This window comes from Diabrotica virgifera, chromosome 9 (genome assembly GCF_917563875.1).
Source record: "Diabrotica virgifera virgifera chromosome 9, PGI_DIABVI_V3a".
Lineage (NCBI taxonomy): Eukaryota > Metazoa > Arthropoda > Insecta > Coleoptera > Chrysomelidae > Diabrotica > Diabrotica virgifera.
Genome location: NC_065451.1, coordinates 219,185,417 through 219,208,814, shown reverse-complemented (window position 1 = coordinate 219,208,814; position 23,398 = coordinate 219,185,417). Strand labels below are relative to the sequence as shown.

Sequence of the window (23,398 nt, the reverse complement as noted above, 5' to 3'; positions counted from 1 at the left end):
AAAATATGTAAGTATAATAAAAGAAATTGCAAAAACCATACCCTTTGATTTTCTTTTCCTCCTTCTTCTCCTTGTGTAGACAAGAATTCTGCTAGTATTACCAACTTAGAAATCACCAATAGTACTCTCCTTTGTGCCTAGGCATTACTCTCTTTTTCAATGTGCCTCCAGTAAGTTGTCATTCCGTCGATTTCGTGGTCTTCCCACTGATCGTCTTCATCGTTCCATTTTACTCTTCTCTGTCTTTCCTAGTCTGTCCCTCACTTGTCATCTGCATCCTATATCTGTACTTCTAGCCCTATGCCATACCATAGTGTCTTACTATAGATTTTCGAAGGATGTTGATCTATGTTGTTCCTATGATTCTTTTTGTTCCCTCTGTACTTGGTCGTGTTTCTACTGAGTAAGTCATTAGTGGTCTGATGACTGTTTTACAAATTCCACCTTTCATTTCTTCAGAATTTCATCAGCTTTGCATACTGGTTTTATTCGTGCAGGGACCAATTTAAATTTAGTAGAAATTAGTAAACATAATCCATATTTTAGGTTTTTGGTCAAAATACCTCTCTTTGAATTGTTTTAATTTTCATGGCTTTTATTAGTTCTTCAACTTCTTCTCTTGTGTGATTTGCGTAAATAGCATAAACATTCAGCATTTTCCTGAGTTTTAATGTATTTTACCTATGTATAAAAAGTTTCATTCCTTGTTTCTCTATTTTTTTCAATGAGTTTTACTTTACCGTAGATGTATTCCTATTAGGGCTCTAACTATTTCCTTTACTTTCGTCATTGTTCAGCATACTTTCCTAGGTCTTACTGCCTTTGCATCATCGCAAACGGTCAGTTTGGATTCAGAGCAGGCATGGGAATGAAAGAATCTCTGTTCAGTTTACTAGTTCTGGCCCAAAAATGCTACGACCAACACAAAGATATATTTGTATGCTTCATAAACTTCGAAAAAGCATTTGATAGAGTAAGACATGACCTACTACGGCAGTCCGATAAGTACTTAGCCTACAAAAGAAAAAGGAAAATCAAGTATATTCAAATGGGAAATAAGCCACAATTTTACCTAAAAATAATTTTATTAACGTTTCGACGCCCAAGTCGGGTGTCGTTGTCAAAATACAAAATAATATTAAATAAACAAAAATGTTGTTGCTCAGTAAAAAATTCTTCTAATAATTTATTTAATCTGACTCATTTATATCGGCAATTCAGACACGTATTATACATTTTAAAGTGACGACTTTAAAATGATATTGCCAATATTGATGAGTTGCGTTCCTGGGACGACTTTACTAAAAGATAGTTCATTCGATTACATGAAATCAATCCCAACTCAAGAATATCCGCCACAAAATTCAGTGCCACCGTTGCATTTGGTTGTCTTTTTAAAGACAGATCACATGCTATGATTTTTGTGGCGGATATTCTTGAGTTGGGATTGATTTCATGTAATCGAATGAACTATCTTTTAGTAAAGTCGTCCCAGGAACGCAACTCATCAATATTGGCAATATCATTTTAAAGTCGTCTACTTTAAAATGTATAATACGTGTCTGAATTGCCGATATAAATGAGTCAGATTAAATAAATTATTAGAAGAATTTTTTACTAAGCAACAACATTTTTGTTTATTTAATATTATTTTGTATTTTGACAACGACACCCGACTTGGGTGTCGAAACGTTAATAAAATCATTTTTAGGTAAAATTGTGGCTTATTTCCCATTTGAATATACTTGATTATAAAAATGCCACAAGAAAATAGCTTCAGAACAACAAAAAGGAAAATTTTGGAAAAGTGGCAATTTATTTCTCTACATAGTCTTGTTTTAGCTCGATACACTTGACCCAGAGATGCTTCAACTTCTTTAACCCGTCTGAAAAATACCTTTTCTCGAGGTCTGCAAAATAGGCTTCCGTGGCGGCGATGACCTCCTCATTCGACTTAAATTTCTGCCCAGAGAGTGTCTTTTTCAAGTTTGGATACAAATAGTAGTCGCACGGGGCCAAATCTGGAGAATACGGTGGATGGGGCAACAGTTCGTAGCCTAATTCGACCAATCTGGCCATGGCGACGGAGGAGGTGTGAGCCGGTGCGTTGTCATGGTGGAGGAGCACTTTTTACTTTGCCAAATGGGGTCGTTTTTTCTTCAATTCGGCGTCAAATCGGCCCAATAATTCGTCATAATAGGGCCCTGTGATCGTTTTGCCCTTCTCCAAGTAGTCGATGTAGATCACACCTTGTGAATCCCAGAAAATGCTGGCCATCACCTTTCCTGCCGATTGGACAGTCTTCACCTTCTTCGGAGCACGTTCGCCGTGTGCTGTCCACTCTTTCGACTGTTCCTTGGTTTCTGGTGTATACCAGTGAATCCATGTTTCGCCGACGGTTATGAAACGACTTAAAAACTCCTTCAGATCACACTTAAATAGCGTCAAACACTGCTCTGAAGTGGTCTCACGGTTGTGCTTATTGTCTGAATTGAGCAAACGCGGCACCTATCGCGCCGACAGTTTTCTCATTCGCAAAATTTCATGCAGAATATGACCTACGCGATCTTTTGAGATGCCTACTGTGTCAACGATCTCGCTCACCTTCAGTCGGTGGTCTGCTAATACAAGATCGTGGATTTTTGTCACGTTATTCTCCGTGGTAGCCATTTTCGGGGCACCTACGCGTGGCTCATCAAAAACCGAGGTTCGTCTATGTTGAAACCAGGGTTGCCGATTTGTACATAATTATCAGATTTTAACATAATTTTTATGGCATTCTGATAATAAATATTTTTTTAACATAATTGATAATTTTAACATAATTTTTTACGGATAGATTTGGCAATAGAGTTTAGTAAATTTTCAAGAATCCTTCAATTTGTTTGCATTTACATTTACTAGCTTGCGACTTGCGACACATGTTCAGCAGATACATATATCAATTTTATGACCACCTTTGTCCTTTTATATTTGATTTTGGGACTAATGTACCTACCTGAATAGTGAATACTATTGAGGATTGTGGTTTTCATATAAAAAATATCATAATATCAAACTAAGTAACTTATGGATTAAAAAAAAATGAAGACAATTGCTCTATAAAAAGCCGAGAAAATACATTTTTTAACGTAAACCGATTTTGAACTTTGAGTGATTTTTATGATGAATGATGATTATTGATCATCATAATATATGATGACGAAGGTAGTTTATTTTTGAATACTTGTACCTATAATAGAAGTATAATAAAGTATAATTTTTTTGCAATGTGATAGCAAAAGAAGTAAAACATAAAATCAACCGAAATTTGACAATTTCTACCGAAAAATTAGGAGCAATTCTACTGAAATTTTGTCCAAGGTCTGTGGCTTGCGGCAGGGGTTGGCGATAAAAAAATTTAACATAATTTTTGGCAAAATCTGATAATTTTAGCAACCGCTTAACATAATTTCATATCGTGACATCGGCAACACTGGTTGAAACTCTTTAAACCAATTTTTGACAGTTGCCATCGAAGGAGAAGAGTCGCCGTACACAGCATCTAAATGCTCTTTGATTTCGCCGCGTGATTTTCCTTCCAAAAACAAGAATCGAATCACCGACCGATATTGCTCTTTTTCCATTTTACTAAAATCCGGACACGCTAACTTTCACACGCCATTACAACAATACTATAATTTCGTTTTGGCTTATATTTTGACATTAGCCGTCTACGTGAACGCATTAAATGACAGTACACTTCATTTGCGATGGTGGCGCCATCGGGCGGAGAGGCTTAGTACTTATCGGACTGCCCTAGTATTAGAGCGTTTGCAAAAATTCGTTTTAGATGATAAAGACATCAAACTACTAAAAAACTTGTACTGGAATCAAAACGCCAATGTTAGAATCGAAAGTTCAGGTCCGCAAAAGTAGAAATTAGGAGGAGAGTTAGACAAGGATGTGTAACGTCACCTCTGCTATTTAATCTTACTCCGAGTTTCTATTTAAAGAGGCACAGGAGGATTGCAAGAATGCAGTCAAGGTGAAAATATCATTAACTATTTTTAATGGGAAATAAGCAACAATTTTACCAAAAAAATGATTGTATTAACGTTTCGATGCCCAAGTCGAGTGTCGTTGTCAAAATACAAAATACTACTACTTAAATTAAACAAAAATGTTGTTGCTTAGTAAAAAATTCTTCTAATAATTTATTTAATCTGACTCATTTATATCGGCAATTCAGACAAGTATTAAAGTCTTCTACTTTAAAATGATATTGCCAATATTGAGATGAGTTTATAGCTTCAGAACAACGTGAAAATATCAACCGCATTAGATACGTCGATGATACGGTGTTGATTGCGGATTCCGACTTGGGTCTACAACGACTCATCGACACGACCAACTCAGTCTGGGACCAATTTGGTATGAAAATAAAGATTAAGATAACCAAAGTAATGCCAATCCGAAAAAATCAAAATGTACCTCAATCTTGCACAATAAACGAGCACATTTTAGAACAGGTCAATTAATTTAAATACCTGGGATATTGGATCCATAGCAGTCTAAATCCTGATCTATAAATAAGATCGAGAATAGAACAGGCCAGAAAATCTTTCGAAAAAATCAAAAGACTGCTATGTAATTCTCGAATAAAACTCGAAATTCGACTACGTTTATCATAATACTACGTCTGATCGACTCTTCTCTATGCAGTTGAGACGTGGAACCTTAAAACAATCAACCGTAAATAAATTAGAGGCCTTTAAAATGTGGATTCACCGGAAAATCCTCGAAGTTTCATGAACATCTCATACCTCAAACGAAAAAGTGCTGCATAGCATAGGCAAGGAACGAGAACTTTTCAACACAGTGTAAATCAGAAAAACATCATAAATCATACCTAAGCCACTTAAGAGATAATAAGTACCAGTATGCTCAATTAATAGTGAAACAAAAGAGAGGACTAGAAATAGTTAAAAGGAATAGACTAGGAATAGCTGAAGACAGGGAAGAGCCAACCTGCATTGAGGATAGGGCACCTTAAGAAGAAGAAATATTTTGGTCAAAAAATGTTCAGAATCTACGTCTGCACCTCTCTTCAGTTTCACCTTCGTTATTATTATTAAATTTGAGAACCTTCCTTATATTAAAATTTAGTCTATTTTATTTGTCTAGTCTGTACTAATTATTGATTAATTTTTTCTTTTCTGCTTCCAGGTGATGAAGGGCAAATCTACGAAGTCGACGGCAAAGGCAGCTTGGTGCTGCAGCAACAGTGGGCGACTTTGACTGCCAGCATGTTCCCAGAGCCCACCACGGCCTCAACCAGAGGCTGGAAGATATCTTCCGAGCGATTGCCGATTCTAGCTGCTGTCTTTTGCGGAGCTGCCTTAGTTGTTTGTCTGTTCTGCGCTTTTTTTCTCTACCGTTGCTGTGTCATGCCGCGGAGGGACAAAAATTTCAGTAAGTCATTTTCAGTAAATAATGCAGTAAACAATAAATACACAAACAATATAATTCGAGCATTTAAAGCGAAATATAAATAGACAAAAGTTCAATTAGTTAGTATTGCTGACGCCGTTTGTAATGTAGTAAGCAACCCGACCTGGGTTTCAATTGAAGTTGTTAAGTTATCCAATAAATTAAAAAACTACAATCTGTATTTATTTTGAAAAGTGAACATGAAACACCACAGGATTGTGGCGACCAAACATTCACAGCAGTAAAAGAGGTTAAATATCTAGGGGCGGTAATAAAAAATGACAACCTCATAGAAAAAGGGGTATCAGCAAGGATCTCTAGGGGGTCTCAGCCTATCATCATTATTAATATCTAAACTGTTAAGAAGACAATCTAAATTAAGACTGTACATGTCAATTATTGGCCCAGTTGTTACATATAGAAGTGAAACATGGACTCTACATCAGTGGGAAATAAATGAGCTGCTGGTATTTGACAGGAAGTTTCTCAGAATGGTATTTGGTCTTCAAAGAGATGAATTGACAGGAGAGTGGCAAGGCGCCGCAATGCTGAATTGGTGACTCTGCATGATACTGAAAACATCGTCAGACATATAACAACTAACCGGAGAAGATGGGCAGGTCATGTGGTACGATCAGAGGAGACAGAGTGTTAAAGACAGTGTTTTTGAGCGACCAGGCGGTAGAAGATCAGTAGGCCGTCCCAGAAATAGATGTAAGGTTGATGTTGAAGCCGATTTATCTATAATTGGGGTACAACAATGGGAAATAGAAGCGGAAGATCGTAGAAGATAGAGGGCTATAGTGGATACGCCGAAGACTCACCCCGAGATATAAAGCCAATCAAGAAGAAAGAAGAAGAAACATTCACAGCAACGTCACTTTTTGATCCTTCGATTTCGGCTTTTCCTATCATTACGGAGCAGAAATTGCTGAATGTCGGATTGTTGAACCATAAACATGAGCTGATTTGAGGCCATCTTGAAACAGCAGGTTATTTCATCCTGCTGATGATTTGCTACTGAGCATAGTAATCCTGCTCAGTACGAGAGAAACTGCTAATTTGAACAAGTAATTGTACTTCGTAAGTCCTAGGTTTTCACCCAAAGTATTCGGGCGCGTCGAATAATATATCACTTGTACTATCCCAGTGACTTTAAAACAGTACTTCTGGTTGCTTTTCTCAAACCGGAAGTCCTAGGTCAAATTTCTCACCTTTAGTACCATCCTTTGATTATAAGCTTTCATTCGACATCTCTCATTTGTCATTCTACCTGGTATAGTAACGGAGGAGTTATATTCGTGCTCGGACGGACATACGGACAGACAGCCTAGGTCAAATTTCTCACCTTTAGTACCATCCTTGGATTATTAGCTTTCATTTGACACCTCACTTGTCATTCTACCTGGTATAATGACGGAGGAGTTGTGTTCACAGACGGACAGACAGACGGACGGACAGACGGACGAGCATAATTCAAAGTTTTCACATTTTTTCAAAATTAGGTGAAAACAAGATTTAGTTGACTCACTTGAGCGGGTAATAGTGCGCAGCTACAGATCGTGGGATTATGCTTGAACGCCTCTAAGAACGCATATTCTCTAGTGAATGGTCTCAACGATATCTTTCGAGTTCCAAGAGTCGAAAGGCTCTAAACAACGTGGCTTTCGTTCCTTGCCAGTAGACTAGATTTTTATACTGGCCAACATGGGTATTATGATCTTTTCGATTTTGGGAATTGTTTGTAGACCACATACGTACCTGGCAGGAGTTGTTGTACCTAACTGACTTCCACCCACCTTCCACGCTATTTGGAAACAAATCATTTGGAAGCAAAAATAGATCTATTTTCCTCCAGAATACGTCGTTTACTTTACCAGCTACCTTTTTGTTATACCCTGTATATGTATGCGATATCTTAGGTAAACTCTATTGCGAATATGGATAGCAACAGCTCCATTAATGGATTTATTTCCGCTCCAAGTACAGTCAATTTTATCCGGAAGTTGGGCCATTAGAGTTCTATATATTATCGAAGATGAAAGGAAATAGCAATTTGCGATTTAGTAATTACAGGCGGACCATACAAGTCGATTTTTTAAAAACAGATGTATATCGAAATATTTAGGGACGAGTAACTGGGCCGAGTCTAGAGGGGAGATGACCAATGATATTTAACACGCTTTTGGCAGAAGCACGAGGATTACCGGCGGCTATAAAATTATTTTAGCTGTATACAGGGTGTGACAATTTGGAAAATTTTTTTTATTATTATTATCTCCTAGATATATCTGCAATCTGCCTAATAAGCAATACTTAAGCGTTTTTTCTGATAATGAAGCTTTTGATTTCTGATTGCATGTAGAGTATCATTCCAATGAAGAATCTCTTCAAAAGTTATCTATTTATAAACATTTGCCTTAAAATCTAAACTAAAGTCTGTGTGATGTAGATAGATCTGATGGCAGTAGACGTTTTAGCCTAGGAAATTCATTGGCATCGCACACGTTCAGTTGGGCGACCAACTGATTTCGTTGACACTGACACTCTTTCACTCTAGTTCACTAAAACGATGTATGACTTCTTTGATGGATTCTAAAGGGATATTGTGCTGAATGATTTCGTTGCGTACTTAGTAATAAGCATCATCAATAACTCACAGTGCTTTATTTTGGAACCTCTGCAAGATGGATATATTGGAGTTGCTTGCAGTTCTCCATAGCTGGATGCCGTAGGTCCACACATGTTTCAAGATTGTTTTGTATAATGATAATAATATTTTGTTGTTTAATGAAAGTTTGGATCTGCCACCGATAAGCCAATACATGTTTCTTAGTTCGAAGTCAGTCGTCGATCCAGGTGCATGCCGAAGTATTTGGGGCTATTTTCTTTAATACGCCATTTCTTTAGACAGGTTTGGAAATTGTTTGGACTAGCTTGCAGGTTCCTAGAGACAGCTGTTGGATCAATCTGGGACGCCAAAATGGCTGCATGATCAGCAAATGTCGCAACAGTGGTAAGTCTTGTACTGTACGTCTGCAGGATACAATAAGTACAGGATCAGTCAACGTACGCTACCTTGTGGAACACCTGAATTTATTGGATGCAACTCGGTATATTAATTTCCATGTTTTATTTGGAAGTGCCTATCTGTCAAATATGATTTTAGTCAGATGTTGAAGGTGGAGATGAGGCAGTAGTTTCTTTAGTTTGACTTGCAATTTCTCATGCCATACCTTGCCGACAGCCTGAGGTATATCGAGGAAAGCTGCTGAACAATATCTTTTACTATTCAGGTCCTTATTGATTTGATTTGCCACTCTATGAACTTACTGTATTGTCCCGTGGTTATTGCGGAACCCGAATTGGTGATATGGAATTATCTTCTTTTCATCTATTATAGTTTTTAGTCTTTATAACTTCTCAAAAACCTTGGAAAGAATTGGGCCATGTTAAACAAAAAGCAACCAACCCTCAATTTGTAAATTAAGAGAAAATTAACTTTTTATGTTTTTCTAAATATTTAATTTTCCGTCATATTTTTTTAAACGATAACTTCACTAATCAATAGTTTAATTTTAGAGCAATTTTATCATAGTAGTATCAAAATTATCCTAATAAATTTTTACAAAAAAAAATAGCCATATTGAGGGTTGGTTTCTTTTTGCTGTTGGAAATATATCTAATAAAATGCAATCTGCAAAATCCAACCAACCCACAAAATCCATGAATAAATCCGAATAATTTCAGTCAACTCAGTAATACCATACAGTAGAATTTCTACTATTAAACATAATATCAATACAAATAAAAAATGTGCGGTAATTAGTCAAAACAACAAACCATAATATTTAAAAAATAAGATAAATATAGCCTTAATCCTAAAACTTACCATTTTCTGCAATTTCGCGAGCCTTTTTAATTATTTTAACAGTTCTTGATTTAAAAATATTTTTCGTATTAAAGATTCAAAGATTTCTTCATATAATAGATATAACAACAAATATTTTAATATTTAAGCACGAACTAATATTGGTCAGTACCTACACGTAAAAGCAAAAAGATGCAACATTCCAGGAACCGTAATCGGCATAACAATATCAACCCACTTGGCTGGTACTTTTCGACAGTGCAATGTAATAATATGTTCAGTCACACAAACAATCCAAGTGGGTTGGTTGTCTTATGTGAACTATTATTAAACAGAAATAATTTGGAGTAGTATTTTTCATGGTTTAATATCTAGAATGGCTTGGTTGCTTTTTACACAATGTAGAATACACATTTTTAAATCGATATGTGACATTATCTTGTTTTCCTCAAAAATGTGGGTTGGTTGCTTTTTGCATCTTCTTCTTCTTCATGTGCCATCTCCTCTAAGAAGGTTGGCAACCATCACGGCAATTCGCACTTTCGACACCGCTGCTCTAAAGAGATCAGCAGAAGTGCAATTAAACCAAGCTCTCAAATTGTTTAACCAGGAGATGCGTCTTCTTCCGCGACTCCTTCTACCCTGTATTCTTCCTTGCATTATCAATTGTAACAAGTTATAACGCTCGCCCCTCATAACATGTCCCAGATATTGCAGTTTTCTGACTTTAATTGTATTTAAAATCTCTTTATCTTTTCCCATTCTTCTCAACACCTCGATATTCGTGACTCTATCCACCCAACTTATTCTTAATATTCTTCTGTAGGCCCATAACTCGAAGGCTTCTAATCTGTCCGAAACATCCTTCTTTAATGTCCAAGCCTCCAACCCATAGAATAATACGGAGAACACGTAGCATCTCAGAAGTCTTATCTTTAAAGAAATTGTAATGTCCCTGCTACAGAGTACTTTTTTTAGTTTGTTGAAAGCATTTCTTGCCTGTCCTATTCTTGCTTTAATCTCTTCTGTGTACTCATTAGTTTCATTAATTATTGTACCCAAATATTTATATTTTTCAACCTTTTTAATTTGTTCTCCATGTATTGTTATGCTTTCTTGGCGCTGTTGAACTTTTGTGATTACCATAATTTGTGTCTTTTTTGTGTTTAGGGACAGTCCGTTTTCTTGGCTGACTTCTACCACTCTGTCAACCATTTGTTGTAAATCCTCAAGACATTCGGCTAATAAAATAGTGTCGTCGGCAAACCGTATATTATTGATTGGTCGCCCATTTACTTTTATTCCCGTGGTTAGGTCTTCTAGTGCTTCCTGGATTATTTCCTCTGAATACAAATTGAACAAAGTAGGAGACAGGACACAGCCCTGTCTGACGCCCCTCTCAATACGTATTTCATTTGAAAAGGCGTTGTTCTCTTTTACCACAGCGATCTGATTATAATAGATAGCACTAATGATCCTGATGTCCCTCATATCTAAGTTTTTCTTTTCAAGTAATTCGATAAGGCGGTTATGTCTGACCTTATCGAAGGCTTTGTTGTAATCCAAGAAACACATATATACTGGCTGATTAACATCCATGCACCTTTGCACAAGTACATTTACAGCGAACAGGGCTTCCCTCGTTCCCATTGCATTTCTAAATCCAAATTGCGTGTCGCTTATGTCCTGCTCAAGTTTGTTATGTATTCTCCGGTGTATAATTTTTAAAAATATTTTGAGTGTATGACTCATTAAACTTATTATCCGGTGGTCTTGGCATTCTTTTGCATTTGGTTTTTTTGGCAGTGTTATGAACGTTGACAGCAGCCAATCTCTGGGAATGATTCCTGTACTGTATATTGTATTAAATAAGTCGACCAATATTCCAATTTGCTGGTCCTCTATTAACCGTATTATGTCTACAGGTATTTGGTCAGGACCTTTTGCATAACAAGGCCCAATTATCGGTCTGTAGGAAGACAACTCTTCTGTTTTCTTCCCGGGCTTGGGTATCATAACAATTTTAGCAACTTTGATTAAAATTTTAGTTAAAATTTGTTAAAATATATTTTTTTTAGGTATGCGTCATCTGGATGGTACTTCCACAGGAACGCAAGTCCCTGCAGTAGTTTCCCCGGCATACCCTACTCAGTCTGCAGTATTCGCTGAACAAAAAGGATGCTCCTGGGGATATAGTAACCGACTAGTTGCTCATACACAACCTAGTCCCTGGTACGTTTCCAGGGTGATTGGTGGTCCTCAATGTACTCAATGCCCGGGTGTATGCCCGGTGCCCAGAAGTTCCAGCAATCCTGGACCATCATCAAATAATGTAAGTCATCAATTACAATTGTACAGAAATATCTGAATCCGCGAAGGTCACTCAGGTAGCAAATCAAGGAGAGGGGACTTTATTTGAACGCGTTGATAAAAAGAGTAAACATCCATTTAAAATGCATTGTTCACGAAATCAGTGGTTTTGCGACATTGTCAGATGAAACAAATAAAAAAATATTGTGTGTGTACTTTGTACGCACGTAAGAAGTTATACTTCTATTATATGATTTAAACGAAATTAATATACTTTTTATTTATATTTTATTTAAATATTAAACTAATTTATACTCACCACTTCTCAAACATTTTTATTAAAACAGTGCCAAAAATTAAAATAATAAAAGAATAAAACACACACAAACACATTAAAAATGCCACAAATGATTTCTGAACATTAATTGTCGGAAATTTTTTTAACTAAATACGTATTTTCTGAAAATAAAATTATATAATAAATATACTTACAATCATAACATGTATAAAAAAAATAAAAAAATAAAAGTTTCTATTGGGATTCGAACCAACTTATCAGCGCGGTTGGTATTGGCGTTGTATTGGGGTTCATTCGCATTAAACGCTTCGCCACGGAGACAATGTGTCATTATGTGCGAAGATCGACTTACTAAACGGATTAAACTTTTGACATTTTTGAACTAAATCAAATTATTTTGATTTTGAATTGAAATGATTTAGAATTGAAAAAATACAACAAAACATAGAGTAAGAAAACAATATATTAGGTGAATATTGATAGAAATTTTGATGGTAATCAAATTATGTAAATAAAATTATTACATACTATGTATTTTGGTAGGTTCAAATAGGTAGGTACCTATGATACATTTACAATTATTATGTACCTGTTGCTTTAAAAACTATTTAAAAGTCACTATACAATTATAAACTTTTTTGTTTCTGTCCTCACAACAATAAAACTAATATATTATACATTTGTTTACCTTCATATTGAACAATTATTTATTATTGACAGATCATTTCAACACCCAATCAGAGCCCTATAACGACTAATACCATACTGTCGGTGTGCGCATGCGCGCAGATTAATATAAATTCACCCTCAATCTCAATCGCGCCTAAAAAAGTATAACTTCTAAAACTCAAAAACCTTTGAAACCCGATTGATCTGACAACGTCGCGTAACCAAAGTTTTCAATCGGTTTGATTTTGGCGGTTTTAGATATTTCTGTCGACTTATATACAGATAACAATGTTGCCTTTAATCAATATTTTATTTTAGATGCCCACACATAGTTCATTAAAAAAACAGAGGCCACTGAGTCAACCAGTGGCCACCAACGTTAGTGATGAGATTGTTCCAAAGACTCAGTTACCAGATATATCAGAATTTTCACCAAGTAGTCCTCAGTACGCTTCTAGCAGTAGTAAGTATTGTTACGTCAGTTTAGTAAGATTGATCCCACTTCTGACACCAATGTTCGCAGCTTTTAAATCAATTTATTCAACACAATAACAACTATAAAATTCAAAAATTCAAAGTAGTGATGTTAAATATAGTTACTTTCGAGTATTCGTAACAAATCGTTACTTTTTATAAAGTAACCATTTACAGTATTCGTTACTTTGATTACTTTTGTTACTTCTGTATTTGAGTATGTAATACCGGTAATCATATCGAGAATCGTATTTCTCAGTAGGTAGGTATTTTGTATTAAGTAATCATTTACAGTATTCGTTACTATGATTACTTTTGTTACTTTTGTATTTGAGTACCGGTAATCATATCTAGAATCGTATTTCTCAGTAGGTAGCTATTTTGTATAGGTATTCCGATATAACAACGACCTTCACCGATCTGTTTAAGGGATAAAAATGATTTGATTACTATGATTACTTTTGTATTTGAGTACCGGTAATCATATCGAGAATCGTATTTCTCAGTAGGTAGGTATTTTGTATAGGTATTCCGATATAACAACGACCTTCACCGATCTGTTTAAGGAATAAAAATGATCTGATTACTATTATTACTTTTATTACTTTTGCATTTGAGTACCGGTAATCATATCGAGAATCGTATTTCTCAGTAGGAAGATATTTTGTATAGGTATTCCGATATAATCACGATCCTCACGAAGTACGAAGTAATCAGAGTAATCAAAGTAATCAAAGTAGATACAATAGTCGTTACTCGCTGTTACGATTGGTACGAAGTAATCAGAGTAATCATAGTAGATATAATAGTCGTTACTCGCTCTGATACGATTGGTACGAAGTAACAAAGTAATCAGAGTAATCAAAGTAGATACAATAGTCGTTACTCGCTCTAATACGATTGGTATGAAGTAACGAAGTAATCAGAGTAATCAAAATAATCAAAGTAGATACAATAGTCGTTACTAGCTCTGATACTTTATTCTGAAACTTTAATACTTCTTCTTTTTCGCCAAGTTACTTTTTCCATGTGGGATTAATGTGGTTGGTGTTGAATAAATTGATTTTAAAGCTATGTAACTTATACTAATATTTTTCTTCTTATCAGTAGCGGCTCGTGATAGTTTAGTTCTTAAGACAAGCTGGGTTTATATGATATTCATACGATCCTTTTAGTTTTAGATGAAGTTGGAACCAAAGATGAAAAATGTAGCGGCGAACCAACTTTGAAAACTCGAAGTTTACCGGCTTGGGTCAGATCGAAACCCAGGCCTCTTTCAACAGAAGATGATATTAATGATCTGTATGCTAAGGTAAGCAGCAATTTCTCCCCTTTTGCTTGTATGATAAGGCGAAGTAGATGGTATTTAGGTTCCCTAATTATATGGCCGAAGTATTCTGTCTTTCTCCTCTTTATGATGTTTATGAGCAGATTTTGTGAATTCTGAATTTTATTTTCTTTAAGCACATTTTAATACCATATACGGTATACTTTTCGTTCAGCCGTTCCAGTATGTTTGTCAGACTTTGTAGAGTTGAAGTAAATATGACAGTTTCATCGGCATATCTTAGATTATTAAGGATTTCACCATTTATGATCAGCCCGTCCTAACACTCTCCTAAAGTTTCTTGGCAGACGGTTTCGCTATATATATTTCTATTTCTTCCGACATTTGATTCTGAATTCTTATTTTGCCTTTCTGGTTCCAGTAGAGGTAGAGGTATTGGACATTGTCAAATGCTTTTTCGAAATCAATAAAGCATATGTTCATATTATCTTGATTTATGTCTAGATGATTGACACTATAATTTTTTTTAATTTGTAGGTAAACTTTAGTAAGAAGCGGAAAAATAGGATGAGGAACGACGAAGCTGCCATAATAGCGTTAAGCAAGTCTAGAAGTCAATTTTTACACAAAGACACCGATTCCTTAGTGGACAACGAAGCAGTCATAGTTTATGACGAACGCACAGCTTTATAAATCTTCTTCTCTCTCATGTATGTTATGTAACGGAAACTTATTCTCAAAGTCCTATCAAGAATAGTTACTTTTAGAGGTAGAAAAACTGTTAGTAACGTTTTATATACTGACCTAGTCATCTTTTTTGTAATATGATCAGAATAACGGGTTTTATAAAACTGAGCTTTGTATAAATCGTTTAGATGTAAGTAGGTTTTTATACTTTTAGGCAGAAACCACAGATTACCGCATATTAATTAATTTATTTATATATAAAATACTATTTTATACTAATTTAAAACACGTATTTTAAAAACACTACAATACGTTTCTACATGATCATCCAGCCTCAAAAGACCACTGCTAAACATAAGCTTCTTCCGCATGTTTCCAATCCGGTCTATCATACGCCGCTCTCATCCAGTTTTTATTTAGCTTTCTTAAATCGTCAGTCCATCGTGTAGGTGATCTATCGACACTTCTTTTGGCTTCCATTGGTCTCCATTCCAATAACCTTTGTCCATCGCCCATCCGTCATTCTGTCTATGTATCCTGCCCATCTCCACTTTAGTCTGGCTATTCTTCCGATGAGGTTAGTCACCATGGTTCTTCTCCTGATCTCTCCTTTTCTTATTCTGTCTCGCAGAGTTATTCCTAACATGGACCGTTTCTACAGTCTATCGTTTAAAAATAGTTTTTCCGTCGACCGTCCATTTATGATCAATTTTAACACCCTCAAAATCATTGATTAATGACCCATATTAATGAATGATTTTCTATTAATGAACGATTTCATTATAGGCAACACAACATACATTGCTTGCATAAATTAATTAAACGCTCTGTGACTGGCAGTGACCTGTGGTGTAGGCAACCAAACATATACCTATTTATATTCCCACTAAAAAATTTAAAATCAAGTAGCCGCTGTTAGTACTATCTGTCATTGTATGTCATTATTTACTTTATTGTTTAAAATTCTGTATATTTGAAAAATCAAAAGATGGATATATCTTTATTTCTGAAAAGTACGGTCGACGGAAAAGTTTTGTAACGAACTCGTGAATTAAAATGGCGATTAACAATCTCGAACATTAACGCGCTCGTTCCGATCACTCGTTAAAATATCTCAATTCTTAATCACCCTTATTAATACACTTGTTGGTTAAATAACTATTAAAGGTTTAAGATATACCTATAGTACAAGGTTAGTTCAAATAATCCTATAACTTGCTATAATGGAAGTGGGACAACACTGTCTACACGTGTGTTTGTTTAGTTCACTTTTTCTCCGCTAATACAGTGCTGCTACTTTTCCTTCTCAAACTTTCAAATTATTATTTGGATCGGTACTCACCGCAGGGATCTCAGACGTTCGGATACAATTAATGTCTCTTTGTGAAGACAATGAAGTCGACTTTACTAAGTAACAAGACATTTACTTAACATTCACACTACACCTTAGGGAGCGTTTAAATATTACGTAACGCGATTTTTAATGATTTTTAACCCCCCCCCCCTTCGTAACGCACTCTTATGGGAGTTTAACTATTGCGTAAGGCAATTTTTGAAGATTTTTGACCCCCCCACCTGCGTTACGTAATACTTGAACGGTCCCTTACATCTGATTGAAAAATCAACCGTACCATGCATGCCAATGGCCTTAGTTGTCGTGACATTTAAGCCAAATTGAAAAAAAAATTATTTGTTATTACTTTATATAGTATTTTTTAATTTATTAATTTCCATAGATTGTAATAAAGATAATAGATTAAGGCCTTTATTTTGAACATGGAGACTTTGCAATTGGTTCTTAAAGGAATGATTATGTTACATAATCATATTAAATTTACAATAGAAAAAGAACAAAATCAATCCATAAATTTTCTAGATTTAAAAATTATGAGACTTGAAAACAAACATGCAGTTGAAAAAAGCTACTTAAACAGTAGTGTATATAAACTTACATGTGGTGATTGCCCCAAAACATACATCGGATAAACTGGTAGAACCTATAACAAACGTATAGAAGAACTCAAAAGGGCTTTGAAAAATAGAAAAACATATTCTACGTGCGCACTTCACCTTCTAGATCACAATCATTCTTTTAATGACCAATTTTAAATTGTCCATATTCAAAATAAACAGCTCTTTCCTCCTCAACTTATTCAGTTAAAGGCTATAAAGTGTAGAAGCATAGCAGAAATAAATTGCATATAAAAGTACACACAAAAGTCTGGTAATTGAACTCATTTTTACCATAGCTTCGTAGGTATGTATCTGAAACGTGTACCCTGAAGAAAGTACCAAGATAAGAACAAAATGAGGCTTTTGATATGTGGGTATAGAACCACATGCTGAGAATATCATGGGTTGAACATCGAAAAAATGTATTCATAATAGAAAAACTCAATATAAAAGATAGATTGCTTAAACAAATACAACATAGCCCACATAACAATTTCATGTTCTTAGTAGATTCATAGAACATACTTTTCAGAAAAAGTATATGCTGAGAATATGCATAATTACCATTACGAATGTACAGAGCAGATGCTGAGTATATACTACATTACAGTACTTAAACGTTCTATTTATATACTTAAAATGTACTACCGCACTTCTTTTTAGTATATACCAAGAATATACTTTTTAGAATATTCCAAGGAAGTGCTATAAACCTTCTATTTATCTTAGAATATACTACCGCACATATTTTTAGTATAAAGGAGGAATATACTTTTAAGGATATTCCAAGCAAGTGCTATATTGCTCAGAAGTATGTTTTCAGCATCACCTGATCTCATCCTAGGTTCTACAAACTATCATATTTACATATTCAAATTTTATACGAGAATGTAGTTAGTAGGTACATTTTACAATATTACTTAAAAGTAAGTAGGTAGTCGGTTCGCTAAACTCAGACACAACTGGCTAGTGATTTTAGTAAGTAATTTTGCCAATTTGGTAAAATTGGCAAAAAAATAATAGTAAGTAACCAGAGAAGGTTCCCATTGTTTTCATTCTGGTGGGATGTAGAATGGCATTATGTTGTTTTATATGCCATTAGAGTGAAAACTTAGACTAATTACTAAATAGTTCATAATTACTAAATAGTTAGTAATTTTGCCAATTTTGGAAGTTATACTTATTTAGGCGCGATTGAGAGTGAATATTTATTATTCTGCGCGCATGCGCATACAGACAGTACGGACTTGTTGCTAAATCTTTCTATTTATGTAGATATGTATCAGCGCAAATAAGGTGCAAAACGAATATATTAGTGTTTTTAGTAAATATATTTATTATAATTTTTGTGTCTTTGGATTTGTCTTCCTCAGGAGTAAGATAATAAGTATTATTAAAACATTTTTATTTTGTATTTCACTTGATCTATTTGTCACCGTGATTGTAATTATGTCCGAGAAGCGATGTATACAGAGCCGTGGTAGGTCATTGGTAGAGGATTCATATTCCGGACAATTCATATTCCTTTTTTTTAATCTTTGGTATTGTTTTAATAAAAAACTTTTGAAAGTGGTAAGTATTAAAATTAGTATAATATTTAAATAAAATACAAATAAACTATTTAAAGTATATTTAATTTACTATTTTAAACTATTTAAAGTATATTTATTTCTTTGAAATCATATAATAGAAGTATATCTTCTTACTTTCGTACAAAGTACACACACATTCTTTTTTAAATATAAATGATTAATTAATATGTGGTGATCCAAACTCTAAGAAACGTTATCGAATGAAACTCATTTGCGAAATCCAACATATCGTAACAATGTAAGACTTATAATTGACAAATAAAATTGTTAGGGGGTAGACTTACTATAGGAGTTTTAATTGATTTCTGAAGTACTTGTAAACTTTTAGATGATATGTAAACAAGTATATTATATAATAGAATTAATCACATTCATAGATAGTTTAAGGCAAGTGAATGATGTTAAGAGAGTGAGTGAGGCAATTGAGAGAGCTATAAACATTATTTTTCAGTTTGAGCGAAAGATTTTGTACTGCTTCTGCTTTCACTAGTGTACAACGTGTAATTGACTCTTTTTAGTTTTCAACGTAGAATGAAGTAAACACTTCTGTTGTATATAGGTATATTATAAATTTATTAAAAAATTTTTTTTATTTAAAATTCATCCACAAGGGAGTGGTTGTACAAAACGTTTTCGGTCAAACTGACCATCCTCAGTGTAAACCTGGAAATAAGTGAACCAGTCAAGTGGCTAGTTTCAATTACTTGTACACTGGACGTAAGTAACCACATTTTCTTTTTTTCAACTGTCAAAATTTCACCCTTTTGCATTTCTATCTAAGTGGTTCACTTATTTCCAGGTTTACACTGAGGATGGTCAGTTTGACCGAAAACGTTTTGTACAACCACTCCCTTGTGGATGAATTTTAAATAAAAAAAATTTTTTAATAAATTTATAATATACCTATATACAACAGAAGTGTTTACTTCATTCTACGTTGTCTTAACAAAGGTATACAGCCAACTACAGGGTTTACCCTTTTAAAGTTTTCTTTTTAGTTTTGTTACACTGGAAAGTTTTTTCGGTAAGTTTTGTTCCAGAAACTGTTAACTAGCAAAGAAAGGTAACAACTCTGGATCTTTTATCGATTCTTCTGATCTTTATATGTACAATTTTAGAGATTATCTGAATATTTAAACAAACTAATGGCATTTTTGGATAATCTAAGACAAGTGCAGGACGTCATTGAAGTAAATTAGACGATTGACTGAACTATAAAGATCGTGTTTCATTTTGAGTAACAATTTTTAACTGCATTTGCTTCAGAAAATTCTTGGTTTACTTTTCTCCAGTTTTGTTACACACGATACATTTTTCGGGAAGTTTTCTCACATAAACTGTTAACTAGCAAAGAAAAGCAACAACTGTTGAGCTTTTATCGATTCTTCTGCTGTGGACTGTATTATAAAGATTGTGCTTCAGTTTGAGCAAAGCTTTTTAAGTGATTTTGCTTCCAAAAATGTTTATTTTACGCTTACTTCAGTTTTGTTGCACTGGAAACTCTTCGAAAAATACTCTGGTAACTAGCGAAGATAAGTGACAACTGTGGTGCTTTTATCAATGCTCCTGATGCTTTCCTACTATAACTTTTGTTCTATAAAGATTTTATATGTATAGAAACCTAATGTAATACTGTAACTGCACTGTTTAAGTTAAAACTCCTATAGTTCTGGAATATCCTCAACATATTTTCGTTAAAATAATTTATTGTAGTACTTAAGAAAAAATAAAAACATTGCTATTAAATAAAATTGTCATTTATTTAAAGCGTATTCTTTGATTCCGTACAGCTCAAGAGGGACCTTGGCCTCCCTCAGCGCCCGCCTCCAAACATCCCATTCCTTGGCTGTTCTCCTCACCTCAAGTTATCCACCCACCCTCAATATTATACCTATTTAATTATTATTCTTCCCCTCGAATTACAGTCACTAATAATTATGCAACCAATTATACAACACATTCGTTTGTCACCTAGTGAGTAATGTCTAAATCAAAATGAAATTACTTGAGTACGGCTACTTTATCATAGATGTCACGACTATCTGACTTAAATTGACTCGTGAAACAGAAATGTAGGGCACAAATAATCTGTTCATTAAAATTGGAATATATTAATAATAATAGTCTCCCGTTTTATACCGCACGCGGCTTTGGGAGTATAGCAGGGTAGTCTGCTATATCTAGGGCCAACGGTATACAAGGAAGGTAACAGGGCCAGTGCTACGCTTCAATCGCCTATTATTACCCCTGGTTTCACCCAAGGTACTCATTTTATTCAGGCTGAGTCGACCTGGGGCCTATAGACATTTTAAAGCTGTCTAGTTGTTCTTGCCGGCGGTAGGATTTGAACTCCGGACCACCGGCATGCGAGGCAAGCACACTACCACCTGCGCTACGCCGGCCCAAAATTGGAATATAAATAATTCAAAATATACGTTAATATACTATTTTTTATCAAGTATATTTCTTTTTAACAATCGTTATTTTTAAAGAGTGTACTATAATTCCAAAAATAGCCCCTAATAATTATGCAATTAATAATACACCAACGATTGTTGCGACATCTAGTTAGCGCTCCCACCACATAAATTTAACTCATTTTTATGAATTTTAATTTTATCCTAAAATTGGAAAACGCGAAATTATGTTTTAACTAATTTAACCATCTTTTATATAATTTTATTACATATGTGACATCCGAGAGATATGTGAATAATTGTTGCATTTTACACTATAAAAATAAATAGAATTTTGTTTTAAGTTCTAAATTTTAAATTATGACAGATGACAAAATAGTGTCACAAATGACAAATCAAATACAAATATTACAAATAGGCACGTGGACGTGAAAAATAACAAAAACAAGAGTTTTTAATGAATTGTTGGATATAAAATTTACAGATACATTTTTAGTAGTAGAATATGGTAGAATTTTGTCCATTTTGTCATAATCTCTTATTTGTGGAAGAAAATGTACAAAGACAATTACAGTTTACATGTAATATCTGCCCTGTCTTTTTCCCTCTAACCAAATTCATGTCTGTTCGGAATTTTTATAAACTTAAGGTAAATACATAGAAAATTAAGTATTTTTCTCGTAGCTTCTTGAATTTATAAGTACTGTAAAGGTTCATTTACACCATGCTAGTAACTCATGTGTCACTAAAGCTGAGTACTGACTTTTAATACTCTCCTTGTGTAAATTGGTGTTAATGTTTTATATTCTAGTAGAGTACTCGATGCGAGTGTTCATGCCAGTCGAGTAAATAGAAGACCATCCTATTTACTGGAAGGAGTAGGTTCCCCCGACAATACTCGACTGTATGATACACTAGCAGCACCGCAGAGACCAGTTACAAGCTTCTGCATTTGTACACCAATTGGTCTATCGCTTTAAATTTCTCATTTATCTATAACCGGGCTATACCTGTGATTAGTTAAGGTGCTAAGAAGTCTCGGAAGGAGTGTCTACATATAAAAAACGATTTTAGTGTGTAGATGCCACTATCCCTGTGAAACACTGTCCTCCAGTATTAACCCTACTAACTCATACTAGTTACTAGCGTCTTGTAACTGAGCCTTAAATCTCAGTGTAAAGTAAGGAATATTTTTGTAGGAGATTGACGACGTCTTAGGGGGTGAAGAAGCCTGGAAAAACGTGGATTCCACTGAAGAAACATGTCCAAAATGTTCCCACAAACGAGCCTATTTCATGCAATTGCAGACTAGGTCAGCTGATGAACCCATGACTACGTTTTACCGTTGCTGCAATCCTGAATGCAATCATAATTGGAGGGATTGATACCTTTTTGTTTATTTTGTAAGGACTTTTACATAGCTTATAGGTAAATATATTTAAATAAAGAAATATATATGATTATAAGTGCTTGTTTATTTTCTTACATACCTGTTGTAAGTTGTTCCATTTAACATATTTCTTTAGGCTTTTACTTACCTTTTCTTTGAGTTTTTAGCTTTTTAAATCACATTTCTTAGTATATTTATTTTCGTTATTAAAGTTCTTAGAGTTATTTAGATTTCTAGTCCCTTTTCATGTTGCCATTTTGACCTCCAACCAGTTACTAAGTACCTGCTGTGGAAAATTTTGTCTCTTCTAGAATGAATAAAATGCTATATGATTGATAAAGTTGAAGCTATTAAGTTGAACATGTAAACCGTGTGGTCTTTATTATGCTTCCAGCAAGTCACTAAATTGTCACATAGAGAAGATCCATAAAAAGTTAACATGCTTACTGATACGAAAGTTAAAAGCCTATAAAAGTTGCTGCTTGTTGTGCTAATGAACTGATGTGCAATATTACAAATTCAGAGTATCCCAATGTTTAATAGCGTGATAAGAATGACATAAACATTCCAAAATCTGATGAAAATGAGCAAGAAACATAATATCACCCAAAAATTAGAATCATGGATTGGGATGTCATAGACTGAAGACTGCTAACAGAATTACATATATAATTGTTCCTCTTTTACTGTTAGGTGTCAAGAGAGGTGCTCTTAGTGTTCGATAAATTTTCTCCATTCTTTCCTGTTCTTCGTCATTTGTGCTTCTTGCCAAGATTTGCCCTTATTTTGTAATATATCTGCTTTGTCGCTGTTCCACTCTTTTATTAGTTTGCATTCTCTGTTTTTCCCTATTTGTTTAGGTTCCCATACTCTTCACTTGCCTGTTACTGTCCCAACGTGAGGAGAAGGGTAAAAGATTTATTTATTTGACAAGGGTGATGAGGTAGTAAATAATTTTATTATTATATATAACAACA

General features: G+C 34.5%; 2 protein-coding genes across 4 annotated transcripts in view; both read left to right on the top strand.

The window, feature by feature from the left end:
* LOC126892044 (uncharacterized) overlaps positions 1–20,365 on the top strand; it is a 72,850-nt gene extending 52,485 nt beyond the window's left edge. For all 3 annotated transcript variants that reach the window (XM_050661472.1, XM_050661471.1, XM_050661473.1), the window contains exons 2-6: positions 5,209–5,454; positions 11,422–11,675; positions 12,939–13,083; positions 14,270–14,406; positions 14,920–20,365. In XM_050661472.1, coding sequence (XP_050517429.1) covers positions 5,289–5,454; positions 11,422–11,675; positions 12,939–13,083; positions 14,270–14,406; positions 14,920–15,075 — 858 coding nt within the window. In that variant the 5' untranslated portion in view covers positions 5,209–5,288 and the 3' untranslated portion in view covers positions 15,076–20,365. The remainder of the gene's footprint in view (positions 1–5,208; positions 5,455–11,421; positions 11,676–12,938; positions 13,084–14,269; positions 14,407–14,919) is intronic.
* A 1,047-nt stretch (positions 20,366–21,412) lies between these two features.
* Positions 21,413–22,497, top strand: LOC126892045 (DNA-directed RNA polymerase III subunit RPC10). The gene is made up of 2 exons (XM_050661474.1): positions 21,413–21,680; positions 22,231–22,497. The coding sequence occupies exons 1-2, from the start codon at positions 21,537–21,539 to the stop codon at positions 22,414–22,416; spliced, it is 330 nt and encodes a 109-aa protein (XP_050517431.1). The 5' UTR covers positions 21,413–21,536; the 3' UTR covers positions 22,417–22,497.
* The last annotated feature ends 901 nt before the right edge of the window (positions 22,498–23,398 follow it).